Below are 19429 nucleotides of genomic sequence, written 5' to 3' on the forward strand. Positions count from 1 at the left end.
TTCATACACAAACACAACCAAATACTCAAGAAAGCAAACGACGAGAAGCGGGCAGAGAGCGTCGAACACACACGTCCACTCGCTGTGAGGCCGAAAGCAAAAGTGGTTTGTTTACCTCCCAGTCGCGCGCCGCGCGCCTGTCGGACAAGCAGTTAACTACCGAACCCCTTGTTCGAAAGCTTACGACCTATCCAGCTGCCGCTAGTATTCCTTCCTATTGTAAAAGGACCAAAGGTTTGTATGCCGTGTCGGAACAAATCAATTTTATTCACATTTTACAAGGAAAACTAAAGTAATTGATAGTGTGTGTCAGAGAGAGAGAGAGATTGAGAGAGAGAGAGAGAGAGAGAGAGAGAGAGAGAGAATGACTATTGATATGTTTACATTTCAGTCTTAAGTGCATGAAACATTAATTATGCCACAATACATCAACTTACTGTTGGCAAATGGCAGAATTTAAAATAAACATGAAGATTTGCAAACTAGTAATAAGTAAAGAAAGCAAGTAAGAAAAAGAGAGATTAAATAACTTTTCACAAGGAAGTTATTTAAACAAACAATTGAAAGCACGCAGAAGCTGAACACAGCCCCAGTGTGTTTATTTTGGAGCAGAGTTACTTTTACAGTGCTAAAAAAAATCACAAAAAGCAATAAGTATTTTTACAGTAAAAAAAAAAGAAGTGATTTGGGCAAATCGAGTGTATGTGAAAGAAATGGGTGAATAATTACCCCAGCCCACCTGGTAAGTCAGTGGGAAGCAGACCCAATCTCCCACCCAATAACCCACCCACATCCCTTCCCTCTCCTCTCCTCTCCTCTCTGTCATCTCACTCAGCACACCGAACACTGGGTCAAGTAAGACTTCTCTTTTTTCTTTTTATTACTGTTTTGCATTTTATTCTTTTCATGCTTTATCATTAAGTTAAATTTGTGAAATAAAATTTTTTTTTTTTATGTGAATTGGTACTGTTTTTACATATACATAGTAAAGATTTACTGTCCCTTCTTCTCTCCTCAACAATATCATGATGCCTGATAACTTAAAATCATTCATTCATTATTCCTCAAAAATATAAATGCTCCCTTCCTCTGTCTCAAGTTGTTGTGGCATCTTAGTGTAAATGACATATGATTTTGCTCATTTTTTAGCCTAAATTTTACTGTGAAAAGCTTTATTCTTTCAATTATTATTTTGTTTAATATGGATATCATTAAACTATACCGTCTCACTCTGTGCACCGAACACTGGCTCAAACAAGACTTTTTTTTTTTATATTTTTATTATTACTGTATTACATTTGATTGTTTTCATATTTTACCATTAGGTTAAATTTATTGTGAAATTCTCTTATTTATGTGAATTGTTATTGCTTTGATATACATACACAATACGTAATACTTTCAATGGGCTGGTCGGTAGCCCCATATACGGTGGTATAGGGTGAAAAATGTGAAGCCATGATAAAATTCATGGAGCGTCATATGGCAATGGAAAATGTGTACACAAAATATTTCGTCAAAATTCCTCTCACTTTCATAGTTACAAGGTAATTAGTAAAAGTAACTCTATTCATAAGCCAAAAACATTGATCTGTACAAGAAAATGCAGTACTTCTTCTGTTATCATAAATTTTTATAATCATTATCAAACAAAATGTGAGCAATGGCATCTGTAGAGATTCCAAGAGTCACAAGATGGGAAGGTATGCTTATATGGCCTTCAGTGCAACAGAAACATAAGATAGAGAGAGTACATGTTTGAGTTTCACCTCTGATATTCGCTTGCTATTATGTCCATTTTTCTTTGTTTCAGCAAGAATTTCATCATGCCAAAGAGGAAAAGACAAGCAAAACATCTTGCTAACATACAGAAGAAAATTTGCTCTAATATGAGTCCAGTAGATCATAAGAAAGATCAGCGATATTAACGGGGAGAGAGAGAGAGAGAGAGAGAGAGAGAGAGAGAGAGAGAGAGAGAGAGAGAGAGAGAGAGAGAGAGAGAGAAGAGAGAGAGAGAGTGCTGCGTAGGAAGGAGCGCCCCATCTTGCCTGACACACAGTGACCCAGGCTACAATCTTTGAGCATAGGGATCTTCATTTATGATAAATAACAGTTTTGGTTTATTAATACCCAAAAAGGAATATCAAATTCATAATAATCATGATTTATTAACATTGTCTTAGTAAAAAGAGTACATGTTTGAGTTTCACCTCTGCCATTCACTTGCTTTTATGTCTTGTTTATCTTTGTTTCAGCAAGAATTTCATCATGCCAAAGAGGAAAAGACAAGCAAAACATCTCTCTAACATACAGAAGAAGAAAACTGACTCTAATAAGAGTTCAGAAGATCATAATTCGGTGATATTAGCACAGAGAGAGAGAGAGAGAGAGAGATTGAGAGAGAGAGAGAGAGAGTGTTGCGTAAGGAAGAGTGCCCAGTCTCGCCTGAGCAAAGGGATCTTCATTTATGATTAAATTGTGATAAATAACATAGTTTTGATTTATTAATACCCAAAAGGGAATATGAAATTCAAAGTAATCATGCTTTATTAACAATGTTTATGTAAAAAAAAAAAAATACAAAGAAAAACTTTGAACGCCCGTATCTCAAACTATACTTATTGACCTTCAAATTTTATCTTCTACCTTAGTTTCAAAGCTACAGCATTAAAATTTGGTATATAATTTAGAAAGACATTATAGAACAATCAAATGAAGCCCCTTTTTCCAAATTTTGTTTCATTTTTTTGTCATACATTTTTTCCTAATCTTTAGGGCTTATATTCTACCATAAAGAAAAAAATTCATATCTAACAAAAAAAATTACTTTTAGAAAAGCTCTTCATTTGGGATTGAATAGTCTACATCAGGTTATATATGGTAGTAATCCCAGGTCTTAATATTACATAGCAAGGGAGGAGATAGAATTTGAAAAATGGTTATTTTCGGGATAAATCGCACTGGCGTCACAAAACCGAAGGTCAGAGGCGAAAATCATGTGTGGTTTGGAGATGTCCTAGGTCACCTTATTAAGTGGTTTGAATGTCAGTCATGTCCTTAAAAAATGGGCATTAGCCAGCCAGCCCCCTTAACTCTTTCTTCTCCTTCTCTCCTCAATATCAAAGCTACCTTGTTCAGTCTTCAGTCTCAAGTCAGCAGCGCGTGACGTCACCTTGATGACATATGATTTTTGAGCTAAATTTTATATTGAAATGGTTTATTCTATTATTTATTTTGTTGAACATTGTTACCATTAAAACTATACAGTGGACCCCCATATTCACGTTCTCCGGATTCGCGGACTCGCACATTCGTGGATTTCTCTCTGGAATGTTTCCCTGCATTATTCACAGAAAATTCCCCTATTCGCAGTATTTTTCTATGAGAAATATCCACAAATTCCTGGTTTTTTTTTTATCAATTTCATAGAATGCACTTTGTGAAAAAACTATTAAAAAAAAAACAGGGGTGTCTGGTACGCATCCCCAAACAAATACAGGGGAACCACTGTACATTGTAAAGGAAAAAACATTAATACAGTTTTTCTTGCAGGATGCAGTAGGCCATCAAATAAAAAAAATAAACACGATAATTAATCAGTTTGAAGTACGAGTATTGTTCAACAAACGATAGATTTTTTTTAGAAAATTACAACACAAAATTTTCTCAAAAATTACAATACAAAATTTTCTCAAAAATTTAGTTCGAAAAACGGAATGTTCGACAAATGAGATACCACTGTATCAGAGCTTCTTTTATAGCGGGGTTGGCTCGGATGCTTTAATCTGTTATCTTAGTGAGCTACTGTAATGGTGTGGATCTATTGACATAACAGACATAAAGCACTGACACAAACTCACTCATCACAACAATGGTGTGTGAACAGGTTTTTTCTCCATTTACTGATAAGAAAGAATATAACTCATACAAAGAGGAAGTTCCAGATCAGCCAAATGGTAATGCAAGATGTCCACACTTGACTGCAGCCAACAAAAAAGTGCTAGCAGGGCAGTGAGTTAGGGGGTACTCCACATTCACACCCACCAGTTAACTACTTTTGTTACCAAGTTATCAGCATTAAATTCCAGCTTCACTGAATAATACTCATACATAAAAGTGAATGGTTTGTATTTTCATTGGAACAATTAGCAATCCCATCTAACCAACAAGCTTCAGTCATGAAGATAAAATTTGATCTGTAAAAAAACTAATCTGGTTAGTTACAACATAATAGTCATTGTAAGCCATGTTTAACCCATCTTTAGAAAATATGTCAGGAATGATCAAAGGTTCAATTATGTGCCTGAATTCTCACCTGTCTCTCCAAGCTAGACAGCTTAGAGTACTTGCTAAGGATATAGAACTTATCACATGTAAAGCTAAACCTGAAGACAATCCTGATTAGTTCATTAATCATGGCTATAAAGTACAAACACTTACCACACACTGCAAATCAAGATATAAAAATGCAGTGTTGTAATTATCCTAAAGAATAATACAGCAAACTGCAACTGCTGTCGTACGAAAGATCACCGACAGTATAATCTATAAAATTAATATTGGCTATGATGCATTTGAATTATAATGCTATGATATACTTAAGCTCAAGTTTCCATATCGCCATAACCAGTTTTCTTTTCCCAGAACTTGATTTGTAACATTGCTAGATTAAGATTAGCTTCATGCTGTGCTCTTTGCCACTCATGAGCTTCTCGTTGCTGTTGGTATCGTTCTTGTAAAGTTTTTCGTTCTAAACGTAAATTTTCAATGGAAAGTTGGGCTTGCTGCATCTGCATCTGTGCTAGAAGAATATCTTGATCACATAACTGATCCATCTTTTGTTTCCTGGTTCTTCTAGAAGGGCCAATATTTGGGTTCATGTCTGATGATGGTTTTTCATAATAGGTTGTTAAATCACAATTCTGAGGTGCCTCTGGGGCAGCAGGTTGTTGGTTTGTCTGAAATCCATCCATTCTCACACTTGTATTTGTAGATGTCTCTGGCATTAACATTTCACTGACCATACTTTCTGAATTCACATTCTTAACATCTCCATCTGAAATTTAAAAAAAAATGTAAGACATACCTTTAGGGACAAATACTTTTATAAGCATACAAGTTGAATATCTCAACTCCTAAATGTTGAAATACTTATATTCTTTGGCCGTATTCATACTACAGTAGTGCCTCAGGTTACGAAATTAATCTGTTCCAAAGCGGCCTTCGTAACCTGATTTTTTCGTATCTAGAACTACGTTTTACATGTAAATTGCCTAATTCGTTCCAAGCCCTACAAAAACACCACAGAAAATTTTATAATAAAGCTAAATTGACCAATAAACAATGAAATACAACAATTTGGACCATTCAATACCTATCCTAACCGTGACTGTACTGTACCTGTAAATAAAGTGTATTAGTGTACAGGGTACAAGAAATAATGTACGTACATGTAAAATGTGGAATCTTACCTTTCGAGAGAGGCGATGTTCGAAAGTGACGACAGAGGAGGAGGACAAATGGCAGAAAACATGAACACTTCTTCTTGATTATCTCCATCTTCGTCTCCATAGAAAGCATCCTCTTCTTTCCGTGAACTTCAGCAACATTCTTGGGACCCATGGCTAATAACGTAAGTAATTAAGTTCATTCACAACACGATAAAGTAACTTACAGTACAACACGAGAAAAATCACTAACACTAATTTACGGTAACAAACGAAATCTGTGTGAATGAACGAAATCTGGGTGTTTACGATAACGCTGCCGCAACGAAATGGTCAAGGAACGCCTTTGAATAGAGGCATGATGGGACAGATGCTGACCAATAGGAGAGCAGGATCTGCGGTGGTGACTAACATCATGGAACTAATGGGAGAACGGGAGGACTGTGGTGAGTCTACTGAGTTGGCGGTGCGCGAGTTTTAAAATTGTTCTCGGCGGCCCGGGCAAATCTCGGACTTTACAGTACATACCCCCTTTTGCAACCTGAATTAATTATTTTCATACACAGAAGCAAAAAATCTTTGTCTTTGCCTTCGTAACCTGGGTTTTTTTCGTACGTAGGGACTTTCGTATGTAGGGGGATGACTATACATACCTAGCATTTTTTTATTTCCTGTCCAACAGTTTAAATTAACTTATGATAGTTACAGTTGGGTAAGTACCTCATGCAGGAAAAGCTCTGTGTTTGGCTTGGATTAACGCATCACTGGAAACTGTCTGAACATACAGGGGCACTGTGGTACAGTGTACCTCGAGATACGAAATTAATCCGTTCCGAGGCGGCCTTCGTATCATGAGTTTTTCGTATCTTGGAATACATTTTACATGTAAAATGGCTAATCCGTTCCAAGCCCTCCAAAAACTCCCCAGTAAATTTTATTTCCAGGCCTAAAACACATGTTCTAGGGTTACAAGCCGATCCAACGGAAGAAAATATGACTCCAAAAAGGCAAAATACTGTACATACTGAGTAATATTCAACTGCTTATAATGTTCAACCCATTTTATTAGGACTTTAGCATATTGTCCTTAGCAATAAGCCTAGCCTATGTTAGCGGTTGCTACTGTAGCCTAGTCTATGATTCTGACCATATAAATCTAAGAGCTAAAAGCTTAGAATATGCCAATAAAATGTATAAATAATCAGTATGTACTCATTTCAAATAATTATTAATTAATCATTAACTATAATACACAAACAAACAAAAAACAAACCTTCCAATCGATTGTTTACATTCAGCTCTTACCCGTCTTACAAGTATCGAACGAGCGCCAAGCAATCATTTTCCTAGCACACAGTAAGCCATAAATTGTCATTAGTATCTCTCTTCAACTAATGAAACTACCAAACAGATAATAACCATTCATTTCTATTCTTATTCTATCTTACCTTATGGAGATACCGAGTTACTGACCAGCTATAATGATACATACGTATATACGTAACTTTAATAATTTAATTAAAACAGAAGAATTCTAAAAAATACGTATTTGTTGGCAGTCTGGTTTATTTTATATATGATATCTAATTCACAATTTTTTTATTAAATGTATTGCATGTACTCATTTCAAATAATTATTAAGTAACCATTAACTATAAATAAACAAACAAAAAAAAACGCTTCCAAACGTCTGTTTACATCCAGCACTTACGAGTATCGAACGATCGACAAGCAATCACTTTTCCTAGTACACAGTAAGCCATAAATTTTCATTATCTCTCTAACTATGAAACTACCAAACAGTATAATAACCATTCATTTCTATTTCTTTATTCTATCTTTACCTAATGTGTTTTTTTTTTTGGTTTTTTTTATTAAATGTATTGCGTGAATAAGTTTTTAATTTACAGCATCCTTTTACCAATAGAATACTTAAAACACAAGGGGTAAATTGCTGACCAATAGGAGAGCAGGACCTTACCTATGGGGTAACTCATGCATCAGGAACCAATGGCAAGAGAGCGGGAGGATGGTGGCGAGTTTTACTCAGTTGCGGCGCGGGAGTTTTAAAATTGTTCTCAGTGGTCCGGGCGAATCTCGGGACTTTACAGCAACAACCTTTCGTATCTTGAAAACTTTTCGTATGTAGAGCAGTAAAATTTTTCGCATTGGCTTTCGTATCTCGAGTTTTTCGTAAGTAGAGCCTTTCGTATCTCGAGGTACTACTGTAGTATAATAGTAATGTGTAAATTTGAATGAATATTTGATTACTACTATTTTGTTAGGTTGAATAGATTAGGAAATTTTAAAACTAGTTTTGCTGTATTGTATTTTTTGTGTGGGTGAGGGATTGTTGATAATATTGGTCCTTTCTGATTTTTCATTGCAGTATTGGCAGTCACCGGGTTCTTTTACAACGGTCTCGGCTTATGACGTTTTCAATTATATCCATCAGAACATTATTTCCAGGGTTACGACGCATGTTCCAGGGTTACGACGCCTACAACACTCATCTGGCAGATGACATATGACACCAAAAATGCAAAATAATCAATATTTGAAGTTTATTTTTGATGAAAAATGCCATAAGAATGCAGTTTACATAGTTTTCAATGCACCCAAAGCATTAAAAGGAAGGTTTTCTTAGGATTTTTGACGATGTTCTGGCTTACGATGATTTTCGGCTTACGACGCATCTCAAGAACGGAACCCCCGTCGTAACCCAGAGACCGCCTGTACTAGAATATAAGAGTTTTAGCTTAACAATTTGCGTTTTTCGACCATTTCAGTAGAGTCAAAGTAGACCGAAGGTTGAAAATTTTGGCACTTATCGTTTATTTATATGAAAATATTTCAAAACTGATAAAAGCTATAATCATGAGTATTTTTTTGTTGTATTCTACATTGAAAATTGCAAACATTTTCATATATAATACTCCATGTAACCGCTAATTTAAAATGGTACAAAAATTATGTCAAAGTGACAAAATAATTTCTGAGATGTATCACTGATACTTTTTTAGTGCGACAAGAAAGAAATTTGCGCTTGCGCGCCTGCGTAACGATTGTAAACAAAACAACGCCTGATCCGTGAGCTCTCAGCATCCCCCAAGGCGCGTGATTCAAAAGTTTTCGGCTGGTAGGCCTATAAGTATTTTTCCGCGAATTTTAAAAAAACTTTATGTCGACATTTAATACTCCAATCGGCACCGGGAGAATTTATGTCAACGTTTAATACGTCCAATCGGCGTAAGAGGCTTAGACTCTCAGGCCTATAATTTACTTGCCTCTAGTCTTGATCCACTTTTGAAAGTAGGGGTAATATATTGCTAATTTGTGCTCATTCATACATTCTTGCCTGTATCTACACTTTGTCTTAATAATATTGCAAGTGGCTCTGCGATACAATGAACTACTTTCTTTAACAAAATAGCAGGGACACCATCCGGCCCAGCTGCAGCTCCATTTTAATTTCATTAATAGCCTGCACAATATCAGCTTCATTAATATCTATGTCTGATAAATATTCACTATTTTTGTCCCTTACTTCTATATCATTATCTTCATTATCTATTCTAGGGGTGAATTCTCTCTTATATCATTCTGCCAATATGTTGCAAATTTCCTTTTTTTTCATTCGTTAATCTCCCTTCAATTCTTAGAGGGCCTATTTCTATTCTTCTTTTATTCATCTTTTTTGCATACGAGTACAATAGTTTGGGGTTTTGCTAGATATTTATTAGGTTTTTTTCTTCCAGGTCCCATATTTCATTTTCTTTTGATTGTATCAATCTTTTGTTCTGCATTTTCTATCTTACTTTTTAGTTCCATCACTTTCCATGCATTTTTTTCTTTTGCAAGACTTTTTTTCCACTTTCTGATTTTCTGGAACAAGATCCTTCTGTCTCTTAGTATGCATGACTGATGTTTACGTTCTTCTTCGGTATATATTTATCCACTATTTTCTCTAGTATTTTTATATAATATCTCCGTATTTACCTTTATATCATCACTTACGAAATGTTATTCCAATCTTTGTTTAATTCTTCATTTTTTCTCACCATTTTATATTTTTACTGTAGAAGTTGTATTTTCCATATCCTTCCCATTTTTTATTTCTTGCTTATTTCTGTTTTCACTTGCTTTGGAATGGACTGTTAATTCTATGACATTATGGTCTGAAATACTTGCATAATAAACTATTATTCTTTAACATAATTCACCTCGTTCACAAATACTAGGTCTAAAGTATTTTCCTTCTTGTTGCAGGTGATTTATTTGTTGAATGTTGTATTCTAGTAGCATATCTAATAGCTTTTCGAATTGCCTCTTATCTTCTGCACTACTATTACTCTCTTTTTTTTATATGTATACATACAACCACAATCTCCTACTCGTTCTTTCCAGTCTACGAAAGGAAAGTTAAAGTCTCCGGATAGGAGAATAGTCCAGTCCTTGATTTCTACATACTATATCATCCAATTTTTCTATTATTGTGTCAAACTCTTTAGTATTAGGGGGTCTATATATTACTATGTTCATTAACTTTTCAGATTCAAATTCTACCACTATTAGTTTCACATTCTGAGTTACTATATTTCTCATATATTTTCCTTGTTTTTTGTCTTTCCCATAGATCGCGGTTCCCCTTGATTCCTATTTTTTCTATCTGATCTATAAGTTTGGAACCCTTTTATTTGATCATCATTACCAGTCTCTTGAATACCAGGTTTCACTTATATTCATTATATTCTATTTTCTTTTCAATTGGGTTAGTTCTTATAAGAACTCTATTTTTCTTTTTGAGTTACTCGTAACTAAATGGTTTGTGTGTTATCTCCTTTATTTAATATGGGTAATAATAAGGATTTTCCCAAGTCTCTTTCCTGCTCTGGTATGTTGTTCTTTTCTTCATTTCCAGAAATTCTGACATTAAAATATCCAACTTTTCCAAAATGTTTGATCTTTCTTTATCATAATTATTCATTTTGTGTCTGAATCTGCAATTTTCTCCGTATCTGCACCATCCCCTGGCATCGTAAATACAGTATTATCTCTTGAGCTGTTGGAGCTGATGCTTGGAAATTCTTTGCTGACACTCCATATCACGGTGATGGCTTGCTTTTTTCATTCACCTCATGTTCTTTGTTCCTCTCTTTGTTTCTTTTCTATTTTGGATTTTCTTTTTTTAAATTGGGTTTCGATTTTCATGACTACAGGGTGCATATATTTACATTTTTTGTCGAACTTACATCCTTTTCATTCTTTTAGGTTTTTTCATATTTCTGGATGTAGATCTCTGCATTCATCCTCATAGCCATCTAGGTATGCACATTTACCATAGATTTCATAGTTGTGACATACCTTGGATGTTTGTAGTAACATCTTTCACGAATCTGCAATTCCTCTTTCAAAAGGGTGCATACTTTGTCTTTCTTTTCTATCTCTATCCCATCAGTATGCAGATCTGGGTACAGCCTCTTCAGGATTTTATTTTGTGTTGTCATGTCATAATTTATTTTCTTCGTATGTATGCTGCTTGATTGCCCTCATATGTAGTATCAATGAGTATCTCTGCATCCATACTCTAGTCTTGTTCTTTGTTTTCATTATTTTTTTTTGTCATTTCAGTTTTGTTTTCTTCTCTTCCATTTTCCTCTTCTTCTTCTTCTTCATCCTCTACTATTTGCACATTAACCAGTCTTGATTTAATAACATTGTCTATCCATGATAGACATGTTGAGCAAAATACTCTGGTATCCTTACTCATATTTTTGCATTACTTCAGCAAATTGAGGATGCGTTGGAATGTTGCATGCAGAACTTTTTCTGATCAGGTTTTGTGGATTAACTATGCTATACCACACCTTACACAGTTGCATGCTTTTGGAATTCTTTTTCCTATTGCATCAATTAGTATATTCACAATGTTCACCTTATTCATTTTCTTTGTTCGGAATATGTGATTGATGTAAATTTTTCTTTATGAGTCTCTTGACCACTTGGATTTTATTTGGAACTCCTTCAATTATTTTAAAGATGTTTTCTGTTGATTTGTTTCCAGTTTGAAGGATCATATCCTTCTAATATGTCAATGAATGCTTCTGTATCTTTTTGATTAGGGCTGTTTTTGATCTCATAGATGAGAAATGCCAGTTCCCTTCCTACTAGCTCATCATATTGCATATCTGTTAGACACGCAAGATTTCGCCATTTATTTCAACAGTTGGAAATTATTGCCATCTTGATCTGATTTACAATATTTCACTCAATAAACTAACTTAGTAGACGCTTTATCCTATTATTTTCACACTAATCTTATCACCGACAGATCACAAATACTTCTAGACGTATGTTTACGTGTGATATCTGTTGATTAATCAGACTGTGCATAAGTACGTCTCGCCAAGCAAAATGGCACTATCGTGAGAGAGAGAGAGAGAGAGAGAGAGAGAGGCTGAACTAAGTATCTATTTGTCTATCTATGAATCCTTTGGCAGGAGTAGAAGGAGAGAGAGAGAGAGACGAGAGGAGAGAGAGAGAGAGAGAGAGAGAGAGAGAGAGAGAGAGCGAGAGAGAGAGAGAGAGAGAGAGAGGAGAGAGGAGAGAGAGATAAAAGAAGGAAGAAATTGAAACGAGATGATCAGGCGTTGGCAACAATTTTGACCTGGTCACTTTCTGTTAAGTAATGTGACATTTCTGACTGGCCCGCCTTCACCCCCTTCCTGCTTCACAACTTAAAAGGCAAAAGACCAGGAAAATTCCGTACTTTAATTTTTCTTAAATAATTTACTACAGAAATGCATAAATACTGTAATATATGTATATATCAAGGTATTATTATCATTACATATTATTTGTCTTACTAATATTTGAAAATTATTACTGCTTATTATGCATTAGGTAAATAATTTATCAATCAAAACAGAGAGAGAGAGAGAGAGAGAGAGAGAGAGAGAGAGAGAGAGAGAGAGAGAGAGAGAGAGAGAGAGAGAGAATCACTATTTTTATTATTATTTAATATCACTTAATCTTATTAAACTTGATACAGTATTAATCAATATTATTTGAAAATCAGTAAATCATTTTTGTATCATTAAAATGTATTTAGTCATGAAAATAACATCACAATACACTAATCAGTGAATATTTATTGATGGATGAATATGTGCTAATAACAACTGGTTAAAGAGAAACTTTTCCTTGAGAGAGAGAGAGAGAGAGAGAGAGAGAGAGAGAGAGAGAGAGAGAGAGAGAGAGAGAGAGAGAGAGAGAGAGAGAGCAATTTTTCAGTATATCCTTTGACCTCATGATGGCAGCAATTATTAGAGACTCACAAAGATGATTTGTTTGTTTGTATGGTGTTTTTACGTTGCATGGAACCTGTGGTTATTCAGCAACGGGACCAATGGCTTTACGTGACTTCCGAACCACGTCGAGAGTGCTCACTAAGATGACAACACTCCCCTACTATTGCTGTCAGGTTTCTTGACATATGTGACAGCTCCACCCGCAGCCCTCTCTCCAAGTCTCTATGCTAAAAGACTAAGTTTTCCTTCATTCTTATATCACTTTTTAATTTATAAACTAAAATCTTACTAATTCACTATAATATTTTCTTTAATGAATTTATTTTATTACTGTTTACATTAATATTATTTGAAAATTAAGTAAATCATTTATTTATCATACAAAAAAAATTACAAATTTTTAATCAATTTGTATTTTTCATTGCTAACAAACCTGAGGTCTTAACAATAGGATAACTCTTCTCATGCCAGCTGGAAACCAGTTAAAACAATCAAAGATTGTAAGCAAGGAATCTGAAATCTGGCAACTCATGCATATACAAGGTGGACGCTGGTCACCGACCAATCACAGTACCTCATGATGCACAGTCTTTCCCCCAACCCAGGAAAAAACTGAGAGGTGCAGCTAGAGGTGGGCAGTAAATGTTAAGACCTCAGGTTTCTTGGCTATGAAAAATACAAATTGATTAAAAATTTTTTGTTTGTTCATATGCAGAACAAACCCTCGGTCTTAACAATAGGATAGACTTCTAGTACTTGGAGGGAGGTATAAGTGTTAAAAATACAGAAGTCTGTATAAATAATTATATAGGGAATATGTTAGCTAGGGGAAAACTACTAGTAGAGTTATGGTAGATGAAGGCGAAGGAGAGGTAGAGAGAGGGGTAGGAACCGAACGCAAAATAGGATGTTTAAAAAGTGAGAACTATAAAACCAGCACCTTCGCCACAACAGAAAAGTGATGAGGTAAGCTGGGAGAGTGAACTTTCACCCCTCAAGTGGGTGGTTACGATGGATCATGACAACCACTAGAATTCGACCTGGGGTGGCATCGGAAGCTGGAGGCGTTCAAGAACAACCAATTAAGATAGACTAGGGTGTTCTCCAGTAGCCAAGGAGGAGGAGTCTGAAATTCAGGAAGAGGTTCAGACCTCATTTGGAAAGCACAGAAAAGTTAGTTAGGAAGTCACCTCTGGACAACAAAACGTGTCGGTTGATACTCTGGTACCCTGTGTAAAATTGTGTGTGATTGGACTGTGAATTTGTGTGTGTTATAATAGTAATTAAGATAAACAACGTGGTGTTTAACTTGCCAAGAATCCAATGAAACTTATGCATGCCAAGCCTCCTGAGGGAATGGATCAGTGAAAAGAATTAAATTAAATTAATTAAGATAGTTCAGTAAGATGTCCAGAACACTTAAGTATTCTACAATATATAACCATAAGTTCCTACAATAGATTTAAACTCAAGGCATTGTAGATGAAGGATAACTCCATATACAAACAAAACTAAAAGAGAGGCAAATACAAACCAAAACTACAAAAGAAAAAGACTGAATAATAATAAAGAGAAAAAGAAAACACATACGTACCCAAAACTGGCTGAGGGTTAACCCACCTGACCACCCTTCCTAGAAGAATGAGTTCTAACGAAGGGGATCTGAAGCCCATAGCCCATGAGAAAATAGACAATCGGAAATCTAAAAACTCAGCTGTCTGGGTTGAAATACAATGATATATGGGCAGATTCACTGGCATTCCAGGAACAAAGATAACTTTGACTGTTCATGTAACAAACTATATAAGCCACAGCAGTTTGCTACCACTCCTCAACTCCCCTTGCTAGAGAGAGGAACTCTTGCTACTGAATAGCAGATCTGTCTGTTACATAGTCACAATGCAAAACACCACCAGTATGACTATCTTACTCACCTGTATCAGACCAGATCCAACACATATGACATGGTTATTCGTTCAAACCTGCCCATAGGAAGAAGAAAGGAACAAAGAGAAAGAAAGAGACCAGCCAACTCACACATTCTCTCTTCCACAAAATCATCTTAGGAAAGATACAAATTGCCCTATGAGGAGCACCAGGTGAATTACACAATTTGTTGGGCAGCCACCATAGAATCTGGGAAAAAAAAAAAAGTGTCCAATGACCTGTGGGCAATGTCCTTTAGGTGAAAGGAAGTGAACGTGGACTGATGCAACCAAGAACCAGTGTTCAAAATTCTATGAACAGACAAGTTTTTCTTAAATGCCAGAAGAAAGGAACTTATACCTCTGACGTCATGTGCTCTAGCCTGCACAGACTCAGTGACAGAAACTATCAAGAGAGCAGTAAGCCTGTTAATCGCCTGGACCAACCAGTGCTAACAAAGTCTAGGACACCTAGGTCTTGGGTGACGAGTCCTTTTAAGATAGCAATGTAGAGCTCTGACAGGACACAGCAAGAGCTCTTGCGGATCGTTGTCCACAAAGTCATTCAGTGAGGGAATGGAAAACGAGGCAAACTGATATTTTTATAATATAATAAGGTTTCACATATACTTACCAAACAATTACAAAGCTGTAAGCTTTCTTACCTGGCAGTCGAAAAAATTCAAATATCCTGCCGCAATGTCCATCTGCTTGGATTATGTAATTGTTTGGTAAGTATATGTGAAACCTTATTTTATTATAAAAATATAATTTTCACATAAATGACTTACCAAACAATTACAAAGCTGAATCCACATTACCAGGATGGTGGGTATATGGACAGCTTATAAAAATACAGTGATAATGTGCTCACATTATCACTAATGTTTGCAGTACCTTACCTTGTGAGAGAGCAGCTGCAAGTAAATACTGCCTCCGGTCAGCGCTCTCATCACTTGTAGGAGACGTGGCAGTAATGGCCAGGGTTGTCTCTACTAATGGTGGGATTTTGTAACCATGGAGGTTCACCAAAGGTTAACAAAATTAAAAAGTTTTGCCCTTCCCCTCCCCTGGGCTAAGACCAGATAATCCACAGAACTATCACCTACATTAAAAACCATAACCATACCCTAGCCATAAAAAACTTAAGGGTACTTTGGGTACTGTGTACCCCCAGGCTTCCCAACGGACTCAACCTTACACCAGGGCAAGGAGATAGTAAAGGGAAAATAAGTCCCCCTATGCTTCCTTTCCCAACCACCATGCCCACCACCGACAACAGTCCCAATCTAGAACAATTTTCAAAAACGGTTTCTATGTCCTTCAGATAATGTGATACGAACACTGATTTCGACTTCCAAACATTGACTGCAGGATAGAAGATAGTGACATGTTATGTCTAAAAGCTAATGAAGTAGCCAATGCACGAACTTCACACGCCTTTACCTAAAGTACACGAAGAGTCTGATCTTGTGCTTGAACGTGAGCTTCCAAAATCAGATTCCTAAAGAAGAACGAAATAGCGTTCTTGGAGAGAGAATGGGAAGGGTCTCTCACTGAACACCAAAGTCGATTGAGTTGCCTCGCGACTTTTCCGTCCTAAACAAGTAGTGGTTAATGGCTCTGACCGGACATAATGATCATTCCACATCTTCTGATCCCACTATGTCTGTCAAGTTCTTAATAATGAAAGAGTGAGGCCAAGGGTTCGATGGGTTTTCGTTCTTTGCAAGGAAATCCTTTACTTAAAAGCACATAGCGTTACTCTGTGCGACACCCACTTCTTTACTAATCGCTTGTAGCTCATTTATCCTGCCTGCTGTGGCTAAAGCAACTAGAAAAAGTCTTAACGAAGATTCATTAAGAGGCTCGAACTGAGGACTGGAAATCCAGCTAAGTACTACGTTCCAAGTTCCAGTCGACTACTTCAGTTTTGAGGACTTGAAAGTTTTAACAAGGTTACTATTGTTTCTGATCTTTTGAGACGTTGAGGCCTCTATGTTTACAAACAGACGAAAGCATGGATCTATATCCCTTAATCGTTGACATGGATAGCTTTCTAGAATCCCTCAGATATAAAAGGAAATCTGTGATTTCAGTTACAGCGGTCTTAGAAGAGATGCTATTTTGTCTGCAACACAACCTAAAAATTCTCCACTTCGATTGGTAGAGCTGGGCAGAAGAGCTTCTTCTACAGCTCGCAATAGCTTCTGCCACTCCACGCGAAAAGACTTTTGCTCTAACAAGGTACCTGACAAGCCCGAATCCTGTCAGGGTCAGAGCGGACAATCTTTGGTGATACTGGTCGAAGTGGGGTTGTATGAGCAGATGCGGACTTTGTGGAAGGAGCCTGGGGAAGTTCACCAGAAGTGTTAGTGAGTACGGGACCCATTCTTTCCTGGGCCAGAATGGAGCTACTAGAGTCATCGGCACATTTTGATGCGACTGAAGCTTGTTGATGACCTCTCTCAACATTCAAGGGGGGGAAAAGCATATACGTCGAGGCCCGTCCAATCTAGAAGCACAGCGTCTGTTCTCCACGTTTGCGGATCCGGCACCTGAGAACAGAAGATCGGGAGATGATTGTTTCTTGAGGTGGCAAAGAGGTCCATCACTGGTTTTCCCCATAAATTCCACAGATCTCGACATACTTTCTCATTTAGAGTCCATTCCCATTGACAGGACCTGTTTCGAGCAGCTCAATGCATCTGTTAACCCTTAAACACCGATTGGACATCTTAAACGACGACAAAAATTGTCTGTTGGGTGCCGAATTGACGTATGAAACGTCGACGCAAAAAAAATTTTTTTTTTAAATTCGCGGAAAATAGTTTATAGGCCTACTTGGCAAAAACTTTTGTATCACGCACCTTGAGGGATGCTGGAGTTCATGGATCAAGCTGTTGTTTTGTTTACAATCGTTACCCAGGCACGCAAGCGCAAATTTCTTTCTTCTCGCACTAAAAAGCATCAGCGACACATCTCGGAAATTATTTCGTCACTTTGACATAATTTTTGCACCATTTTATATTAGCCATTACATAAAGTTTTATATATGAAAATGTGTGCAATTTCATGTAGAATACAAAAAAAGAAAACCATGGTTGTAGCTTTTATCAGTTTTGATATATTTTCATATAATAACGATAAGTGCCAAAATTTCAACCTCGGTCAACTTTAACTCTACCAAAAACTGGTTGAAAAAATGCAAATTAAGCTTAAAACTCTTATATTCTAGTAATATTCAATCATTTACCTTCATTTTCCAACAAATTGGAAGTCTCTAGCACAATATTTTGATTTATGGTGAATTTATGAAAAAAAATCCTTTCCTTACGTCCACGCGGTAACTTCCAAAAAAAATCAGAAATTTTTCGTCCGATTGTCGTGATATTTGCAGAGTTTTATATTTGCCGTTACATAAAGTTTTATACGTACTATATGGAAATGTGCGCAATTTCATGCAGAATACAACGAATAACAACCCATGGTTGTAGCTTTTATCAGTTTTGAAATATTTTCATATACATAATAATAAGTGCCAAAATTTCAACCTTGGGTCAACTTTGACTCTACCGAAATGGTCGAAAAACGCAATTGTAAGCTAAAACTCTTATATTCTAGTAATATTCAATCATTTACCTTCATTTTGCAACAAATCGGAAGTATCTAGCACAATATTCGATTTATGGTGAATTTATGAAAAAAAAAAACATTTTCCATACGTCCGCGCAGTAACTCCTCCGAAAAAATCATACGTGCGATTGGCCGTAATGTTTACACCATTTAAATTAGCCTTTACATAAAGTTTTATATATGTAAATGTGCGCAATTTTATGTAGAATACAACAATAAATAATTGAAGGTGGTAGCTTATCTTATTTTGAAATATTTGCATATAAATCACGATAAATAGAAAAAAACCACGTTCGGTCAACTTTGACTCTACCAAAATGGTAGAAAAACGCAATTGTAAGCTAAAACTCTTACAGTCTAGTAATATTCAGTCATTTATCTTCATTTTGAAACTAATTCGAAGTCTCTAGCACAATATTTAGATTTATGGTGAATTTAAAAAAAAAATTTCCTTCCCTCCGCACGCGGATTCTCCGTCGCAAATCTCCTAAATGCATACGTCGCATTTTCATAATATTTGCTCCATTTCATATTAGGCATTTCATAGAGTTTTATATATGAAAATGTGTGCAATTTTATGTAGAATACAACAAAAAATAATTGAAGTTGTAGCATTTCTCATTTTTGAAATATTTGCATATAAAAAAATATATTTTAAAAATTAGACGTTTGGTCAACTTTAACTTGTCCGAAATGGTCGAAAACTGCAATTGTATGCTACAAATTTTACAATATAGTAATATTCAATCATTTATCTTCATTTTGAAAACAAATTGGAAGTCTCTAGAACAATATTTAGATTATGGTGATTTTTTTTTTAAACTTTTTTTATGTCCGCGCATTACGAATTCATGCATCATTTTGTGATAATATTTTCTCTGTGTTGCTTTGATCGTTTTACAATGTGTTATATACTAAAATTATTGCAATTTAGTGTACAATACAACGAAAAAAAATTAACTCGTTAGCTTTAACCGTTTTGCTTATAGCTTGATTTGAATACAATTATATATGAAATTTTGTTTTCGCGCTATCATATATCGTATTATTAATATATGATATAATGATATTTTTTTTCATTTCTGATGGTTGCATACTAAACCTTAGGCAA

At 35.8% G+C, this 19429-nt stretch overlaps 1 protein-coding gene across 1 annotated transcript in view; it reads right to left on the reverse strand.

Annotated features, from left to right (window-relative positions):
* Nucleotides 1–4077: 4077 nt before the first annotated feature.
* LOC135216172 (uncharacterized) overlaps nucleotides 4078–19429 on the reverse strand; it is a 72993-nt gene continuing 57641 nt past the window's right edge. Inside the window, exon 3 of the mRNA XM_064251300.1 lies at nucleotides 4078–5056. Within this exon, the coding sequence (XP_064107370.1) occupies nucleotides 4605–5056 (452 nt within the window). The 3' untranslated portion in view covers nucleotides 4078–4604. The remainder of the gene's footprint in view (nucleotides 5057–19429) is intronic.

This window comes from Macrobrachium nipponense, chromosome 6, assembly GCF_015104395.2.
Source record: "Macrobrachium nipponense isolate FS-2020 chromosome 6, ASM1510439v2, whole genome shotgun sequence".
NCBI lineage: Eukaryota > Metazoa > Arthropoda > Malacostraca > Decapoda > Palaemonidae > Macrobrachium > Macrobrachium nipponense.